Raw genomic sequence first — 8447 nt, 5'->3', positions numbered from 1 at the left:
GAGGGGCTCTTTAATTACTTCCTTCTCACACTGTAGACAATAACGGGGGCACTTATGCTGCTTCCTGCCTGGAGGTCAGTCTGTTTTGTTGTGTTCTGCTCAGTGCTTTAGAGAGCGTAGCACTTGTCTCCCTTTGCACTGCACAAGAACAAAGGTCAGGTCAAGTCAAGTCGAAATCATAAAGTGACCTCCTCCAGCTTTCTGCTTTCCACTGGTCAACAGTCACTCTCTCATCAAAAACACATTCTTGGCTGTTTTTTAAAGGTTGGCGGCCCCGAATGAGATGAGCTGTTATCAGCCTACAGAACAGGCTGTATGATCGCCATCGATTCTCCAAGGCAACAAAAGAAGCTGGGCTTCTGTGAGCGTCAGGGGGGTTTCCTGAGCAGCGCACCCTCCTAGGAATCAAGCAGCGTGTGCCACTGGCATACTTGCTGCCCTTCGGCCTCCTTCATCTGAGCCCAGTGCTCCTCCTGCTCCTCACTACTGCTGTTCAAACCCAGGGAGACCCATCCCAAACGCTCCCGCCGCTTCATGCTGCTCCGCCGGCTGTACACCGTCACCTGCAGCGTCACTTCCGAAAGCTGAAACAGCGCCACCTGGAACACAAACGTCTCCTTGTAGGTGGGGTTTGGCTGACCCCGACATACTGACGTCTTGCACTTTGACATTTCCTTGCCCTTGGAGTCCAGCATGGTTAACTTCACGTATGTGTCTTTTGGAGAGAGGAGAAAAGAGGGTGTTGTGGTGAAACTGGAATATGGGTTTGCAAGAAAAAAAATCCTGTTTCAGTAATCACTACAACAGAAATAGGGTATAACAAGTGCATCCCATTGGGCATCCAATTAAGGACATTGAGAAAGCACTGGAAGATAGAGTGTAGGGCAGGCAGTGGCTTTCTCTTTTCTCCTCATAATTTGAGTCTAATTTATTACTTCAGAAAGCAGTCAGCGCACATTAAAGCCAAATACAGCCAATTATAAATCTTACTGGGCTTCCAGACTAACATATCTTGAGCTCTGCATTCCTATTTTAGATTCTGAGCACAGAACCAATTGTCTCCATGACACTCCAGCCCAACAGGTGGCAGCAGTGAACAAACGCTGGACTGCCCATCATAAACAACAGACAGAGAAGAAGTATTTAAAAATCTGCACTGAGGGAAAAGACTGACATAATGCACATTTGAAATGGAGTTTTAACTCAAAACATGCACAAAGGCATATGCACACAGCAAAACTCCAGTCTTGTTTGGTAAAATCTTAGGACAGTCTTCCATTAATAAGTGGAGCAATACTGCCTTTCATTAGACATTAGTCTGGTCATACCTGATGGATTCTTTACCTGTGACTTGGGTGGAGGCTTATGAGCAAAAACTCACCTCTCATGATGTACAGCTGGCCACCTATGAATCGTTTTATACAACAAAACATGCCAACTGAGAGGCAGCCAGAGACAGAGCCAAGGTACCATCCCAAAGGTTTTTTGTTTTTTTTTCATGTAGCGGAGATGAGAACAAGAAAGAAGAAAGAGAGAAATTGGACTGAGAATTGCAATGAGAAATTCAGGAGAAAGTCAAACAACAGGCTGAAGGCAGGATAAGACAGGAAATAAAAGAGTTATCTTTGCAAACAGGAAAAAAAAAAACGTGTTTGATCGTGACGCCGCTAAAGGGCTCACTCACTTGGTGGTTTATCTGAGGCTGAGGTTTTAAAATGACTGCCTTTGATGACCTCTGCGGAGAGTCTCCCCGTAGTTGGGTTGTAAAGGAGGCCGAGCAAGAGCTCAGGAGTGGACGACTCCCCCGTCGAGCGATACGACAGAGCCCCAGCGCTGCGTGACACGCTCACCATCGACCCACAGCCCTGTTGGCCAACCAAAACACAAAAAAAAAAAACCCATCTCAGAATAGTCTCGCTTAGCAAGTAGCCAAAATCAGAGGCACAGAACTGCTGTCCTAGTTGGGAACTGAAAACATAAAGTTTGGATTTGCATTTTAAATCGTATCTTCAGAGCACCTTCATTCAGGTCAAGCAGATGCTTTAGTAATATAGAGAATGCAATTTAACACTCCTTTTTTGGTTCAGGGATCAAAAAACAGTATCAAGATTAATTGTGACCATTGCAAACAGATACTTACAAACAATATATACACACACAAGACAACTGGTACTCACTGGGACTGCAGTGCCCGGCTCTAGTGTGACTGGCAAGGCCATCTTGCCCTGTAGGTTCAGTTTGGTGAGGTAAAACACCTTCTCCCCCAGAACCTTCTCTTTCTTCATCCGCCGGACACTGTAAAGACGGAACCGGACCGCGTAGCTGCCTAGGGCCTCCTGCTCCACCCGAGAGAAACGGAATGTCTCCGTAAAGACCGGGCACGGACCTTTCTGCACACCTGTCTTGGCCCGCTGCTTCTTGGTGGGCAGGAGCACCAGATGGACCTGCCAGGAGATGTTGTCGGTGCTCTTGAGGGCCGGAATGTCAGTGGCGGCCGTCACAGTCACAGCAAGTCGCTGTTCGCCGGAGTCATACTCAAATGCCACATCCAGCGTGCCATACTTCCCCAAAGCCTCGGGCTCATAAAACTCTGGAAGTTGTGGGGGCATACCATCCTGTGAAATTCAGAGGGATGTGGAACAGAGAGGGTAGAAAACAGAGGAAGAATGGAAGGGAGAGAAAAAACGTAAGTGATGACCTTTAGCCTGAAGAATTTGTGACATAACCTGAGAAAACTAGTCAGTACCAGACTCCTTGGAGGTGCCTATGTTGGTGAAACACCATTCATCAGAATGGTACTAACAGCATCTCCTCACTTGCACTGCTTCATCCATCAACACCAGGTAAACACTTAACTGAATTTTGTAAAATCAGGATCACCTCTGACCTTTGGCTCACACCAAAGCAAGAGGTACTTTATAAAGGTGTTTCCGAGGAGGCTGAGAGCTGTTGATGTCACCAAACTTTCACAGGCAAACTCAAGGGGAGCAAGACTTACCAAACCTAGCTAGAGTGGACCGATCTCTAGACCAGTGGTGAGGATCCATGCCCCTGCTCAGCCTGATCCCCAGAGTTTACACCATCAGCATTTAACCCATTCTTGTCCAATAATACATTCTGTGCTGAGATAAATGAACTATTGTATTCATTTGTACCAAAAAAAAAAAAAAGAAGAAGAAGAAGAATTCTGGGAGAGAGCATGAATGACTGCATTTTTCACGAAAAGGGAGGAGAACAAATAAAAATGGATGAACAAATGGAGAACTGCTCGGGTGCCAGGTTCGGCTTTAATGAAAAACAAACAAACAGACAAAAAAAAAAGTCACAATGTAATATCCAACCATGCAACAGATGAATTTGGCCATTCTAAACATGAACTGAACTACCAGGCAAGATGTTTTAAATGAACCAAAACCATAATTGAGACATCATTGCTGGCCTTCTGTGAGACAAGTTTCCTGCAGAAACTATGGACTTGTCAACTCTGTAATTGAACTGAGCCCCCAAAGTATGCAGAGGTTCCCAGGTTTAATGATTTGAGAACTAAAGTTATTTAGTGGCGCTGTTCGGCAAAAATGACTTGGGTGGGTGGGTGATGCTTGTGGCCCTTAAACAAGTACACAGCGGGGGAAACGGCGGGAGGTGCCGCTCACCTCCGGACCGAGCACGGCCGTGGTGTCACTAGGAACATCCTCCTCATGGCCTTTATTAATGTAACTCTCAGAATCCTCAGGATCACCACTTGCCTCCTCCTCCTCCTCCTCCTCCTCCTCTTCCTCGCTGCCCTCTGCTGATTCGCAGCGGCCCTGTGACCTCCGTTTTCGACCATCTCTGTCCTGGTAGGGCGGTGGCTGGAGTTCGTTCAGCGGGCTTGGGCGCCTCAAGTTCTTACTGTTGTTTTCTGCAAGAAAAGATGGTGGCAGAGTTATTCTAGAAATGGACCATCAACAAGAATACAGTTAATGGTGTTGGTGTTTGTGGGAGCAGTGTTCCGTCATCAGCAACTGACCTTGGATTGTCTACTACAAAAACCAACACAGTAATATTGAAACTCAGGAGTGGATTGGTTGGCTTGGTTAACTTGATGTCGTTTTATACTTAGGGTCATTAGTCCACCAAACACTCTCAAGGAGTGTGTTGTCCCACTGTAAAGCTCCATGTACTAAAGGCACTGCAGCCATTGTTGTTAAAAGGTGAACCTGACCTGCTAGCATTGAAGACTAACATGCCAACAGCCACATACTAAAGGGACAAATTCCATTTGTTTGACTAACCAGGTGTGGCTCAGCACTTGAGGTGATGACTCTAGTGACTGTTTTGTGGATTTGAGTAAGTGTGCTTAAATGCCTTTACCCTTCCCTGCAGAGCCCTCGCTGCTGTAACCGTCATTCTCGGCTGAGTACTTGCTCCTGTTGTCCCAGCCATAGGTCTTCTGCTGCTGGTGCTGAGAGGAAGCTGCTGGGCGCTTCTTGGGTCTCTCATCCTCGCTTTCCGAAGAGCCCCTCTCAAAGCAGTTCCTGTCTGTGGGGAAAAATAAACGAGGGCTTTATCATCAGTCATCAGACCTGCCTTAAACACACTGCCCATGAACAAAGACAAGTAAAACAGTAACCGAGGTTTTTTTTTGCTTTGTTCAGCGGTGCAATAGTATGTAGTAATATCAAAGGATAGAGGCCCACAAACTTAAATATGCACCAAGCACTTTTTAATGTGATAAAAACAAATCAAGTAGTCTGAGGCCTGATGAGGATCCTGCTGTATTAAATGTTTTGGAGCGCATTTCAAAAATCTGTGGGCCTCTATTCCAGTTCTCCATTCAAGTTTACAGCCTTGGTCTCAGCACAAGCCAACTTGGACGTGCATATGATTTACCACTCTCTCTTGTAATAACATCGACCTACGGATCAGAGAAACACAACAACAATACAGCTTCACTGACCCATCCCAGACAAATACGGAGAGCCGTGTTGAATTATGGATGAAGATGCCTCTGTTCTGTCACAGCAGTGTTGAAATTTCCTTTTTCACCCACTCAGAATGCAGTAGGAAGAGAGGGACAGGACAAGGCTGAGGAGAGTTAGAGGGCTGAAAAATCAGCTGAAGGGGAGACTGACAGCTCAGAGGAGCAGGAGCAGCATACGCTCTCACCTTTACCGCTGTTTTTCCTCGATTTCTCCTTCCCCTTGCCGTCTGATGACCTCCTGGACTCCTCTTTAGAAGAGCCTCTCTGATTCTTTCCCTCTTTCTCTGCTTTTCTCTCCTTGGTCGAATCCTTGCCTTTTTTCCCTTTTTTGACAGGTTCTTGTTCCTCATCAGTTCCCATCTCAATAGAGGAACTCTTCTCCTCCTCAGTGTAACTTTTATTCTTTTTTGCACCCGACTTCAGTCTAGGTTTGGATTCTTTTTCTGAAGCTTCATCATCTTCCTCATCTTCAGCATAGGCTTGTCCCCTTTTCTTTTTTGACAGAGGTTTCGACCTGCTTACCTCCTTTTCAGATGGCACTTCCTCCTCTTCATCATCTTCCTCTGTATTAACTGTGCCGTTCCTTTTGGTCGAAGTTCTTGATTTGTTGCCTTCTTTTTTGGAATACTCCTCGTCTTCCTCTTCTTCATCACCTGCTCTTCCTTTCTTCTTCTTCATAGTGTTCTTTGAGTTGTTTACCTCCCTATCTGAAGTTTCGGCTTCCTCCTCCTCCTCCTCCTCCTCCTCCTCCTCCTCCACATTGTATGCATTTGCCTTCTTCTTTGACACGTTTTTGGAGGTGCTAACATCTTGTTCTTGGCTGTCCTCTTCCTCAGGGCTGTCTGGTGCCTTCTTTTTCTTGGTTGTCTCTTGGTCGACAAGTTCCTCCTGGCTGTCGCTATGATGAATCCCATTGCGGCTATTATTCTTCTGGTCATCGGCATCCTTTCTTTTGCTTTTGCAATTTGTCTCTGTGTCTGCTGTCTCCTCTTCTTTGGAAACCTGCTGGCCGCTCCCCTTCTGGGTGTCTTCAGACGGCTGTCCATTCACATTCGTTGATGCATCCTTTCTTTTTCGGTACCACCCCTTTGAGGGCGCGTAACACCATTCCCATTCATCTTCCTCTTTCTTACGCTCCTCTTCTTCCTTCTCTTTATCCCTCTCTTCTTCTTCCTCTTCCTCTTCCCCCACATCACCATACCATCTTCCTTTGAATCTGTTCTTCTCTGATTTTGTATTCCTGCCCCCATCTCCTGACGCACCGTACGCATCCGAATTCGAGTCGTGGGCAACCGAATCCTGCCTCTTGATTTTACGTTTTTTCCTCTCGTCCTGGGCTTCTCTCATCGAAGCGGCCTCAGCCTCCTCCCTTTTCAGTTTCTCCTCTTCTTCAGTTTGCACCTTGTTGATGATGGTGTTCACCTGTTCCGTCAGCTGGTCGCTAACCGTGTAGGTGACATCGCTCACAGCGGTGGCTAGGTCATCCACTTTACTGGAGACAGAGTCCAGGATGGAGGTGACAGATGGGAGGCTCTGCTGGAAGCTCTTGAAAAACGCCATGTCTCTGGGTTATTCTGCTGCCTCTCTGCTGTCCTCACCTCACCTTGTGTCTCTGATGAGAGATTAGTCCCTGAGATTTTCCTTCGCAACTGGATAGGATTATAAATTTAACATGACAGCCAAATTCTTCTGTAAGAAGCATACGATTCTATTAAAGCATGCAGCAGAGCTCATCCACATAATTTGTAACAAGCACCAAAATGCATATGAAAAGAGGAAAGAGAGAAAGAGAGAGAGAGAGAGAGAGAGAGAGAGAGAGAGAGAGAGAGAGAGAGAGAGAGAAAATGAGTCTGAATAAGAATCCTGACTGCATATTTACAAACGTCACACCAAGCTTGTGAATCTTGACTGTGAATGTGTTTAAAGTTTTACCTTGTAGGTCCTTCCCGTAACCCTCAAAGCAGGAGAGGTCGCCTGTGTTCTCCACAGAGAGCTTGTTACTGAGGTAAAGAAAGAAGAAAGCAATCACCACCATGAAGATCACAATGGAGGACAGGATGCCAAGCAGTTCAGGTGACACTAGAGAGATAGAGAGAGAGCGAGAGAGAGAGAGAGAGAGTGAAAGAGAGAAAGAAACAGGACAGAAAGAGACAGAGAAATAATGAGGATGCGTAGTGTTTAAAGTTAAAGACAAAAGGATGGATCCAGACAAACAAAGACACAGTACAGACAGTAACCAGATACCACTGTGAACTCTCCCACAAGTGGATTTGAATAATATGTCTCAGTGTACTGGTGACATAACAACTTTGAAGAAACTTGAAAAATCTTAATGCTGCTGAACTAACTGAAATGTATACAGTATTGTACTTGCTTTCTCTCTGAAAAGAAAACAACAAAAAATACTTAATGCGATTAGAAACAAAAGGGCAATCATTTAAGGTACATTGAACATGCTATACCATTAAGTTAATAACCAATGAAAACAAAACAAGTAGAGCAAAAATAGACTGTAGAATGGAAGGAGGAAAAAACTCAAACTCAAAATAGCACAACTGCCTCATTTCCTTTCCAACCATTAAATACATTCTCTAAGGACTTCATCTCTCTACACTCCAGTTCCCAAAAGAACAGCGCTAAATACCGTCTACATACATTTCCTTCCAACTGTGTCGAGTCTTATTTAGTTAAAAAACACACACACACAGATACACACACACACACACACACACACACACACACACACACACAGCTAAACCTTTACGTTGATCACCAGACAATACCACCATCCTCCTGAAAAATAGGTCCCATTTAAAAACGGTGGAAGGGAGATGGCTTCCGGCTATTTCACAGACAATAACATCTTTGCTTCCCTCCCTCTCCGCTCTGCCAATTTAGAATTCTGCTGTGTTTTTATATATGTATAAACTGTATATATATATATACATATATATTCCTTCCTCCAGTGTTGAACATACCTTCCCTCTGAGACTTGTACTCTTGCTTTCTACCATCAGTGTAAGGTAAAGACCTCATTCTACTGTCCTCAATCTATCCCAACAGGCTCTGAATAATTCACAGGTTTAAAGTAATATAATACCCCTAAATATTCCATGCAAAAACCTAGCAAGGCTGCTAGCCCGCTTGTCTTCACCCACTTCTACTCTGGCTCAGAATTACAGTTAGCCTGCTGTGCTATTAGGGAGATCACTGAACAGGTGAGCAGATATCTTTGTATCTCTCTTAGGCTAATTGCTGAGTGGACAGATACAAGGCTTGTATGAGGATGTTCTGGGACTTATTGAGTGTTGAAAAACAGCTGTGATCATTATGTGGAAAGGCTGCACTGTTGTCCCCTGAGGGGAAAAAAAAATGTGCATTCCAGAATGTACCACTGCGTTAGAGTTTTTTACATAGTGTTTACATAAGTATGGCTGCACCTGCGTCTTTGAGACTGAATATGTGGCTATTTTTATTTCTGTCT

The 8447-nt window shown here is 45.0% G+C and overlaps 1 protein-coding gene across 1 annotated transcript; it reads right to left on the bottom strand.

Annotated features, from left to right (window-relative positions):
- Positions 1-398: 398 nt before the first annotated feature.
- syt14b (synaptotagmin XIVb) lies at positions 399-6523 on the bottom strand. Its single transcript, XM_030770796.1, has 7 exons — positions 5149-6523; positions 4354-4521; positions 3654-3901; positions 2178-2615; positions 1685-1865; positions 1382-1438; positions 399-715 (listed from the first exon to the last, which is right to left on the bottom strand). The coding sequence occupies exons 1-7, from the start codon at positions 6521-6523 to the stop codon at positions 399-401; spliced, it is 2784 nt and encodes a 927-aa protein (XP_030626656.1).
- Positions 6524-8447: the final 1924 nt, after the last annotated feature.

Source organism: Chanos chanos, chromosome 4, assembly GCF_902362185.1.
Source record: "Chanos chanos chromosome 4, fChaCha1.1, whole genome shotgun sequence".
NCBI classification, from domain to species: Eukaryota; Metazoa; Chordata; class Actinopteri; order Gonorynchiformes; family Chanidae; genus Chanos; species Chanos chanos.
This window is presented reverse-complemented; position numbering and strand designations above follow the sequence as displayed.

What these genes read in the sequence shown, in the direction of transcription:
- syt14b (XM_030770796.1), bottom strand. Translation starts at nt 6,523, where the DNA reads ATGGCGTTTTTCAAGAGCTTCCAGCAGAGCCTCCCATCTGTCACCTCC. An exon ending in GAGGAAAAACAGCGGTAAAG is followed by an intron (nt 4,522 to 5,148) that starts GTGAGAGCGTAT and finishes TTTTCCCCACAG; the next exon opens with ACAGGAACTGCTTTGAGAGG. An exon ending in CCAGCTGTACATCATGAGAG is followed by an intron (nt 716 to 1,381) that starts GTGAGTTTTTGC and finishes TCTCTCCAAAAG; the next exon opens with ACACATACGTGAAGTTAACC.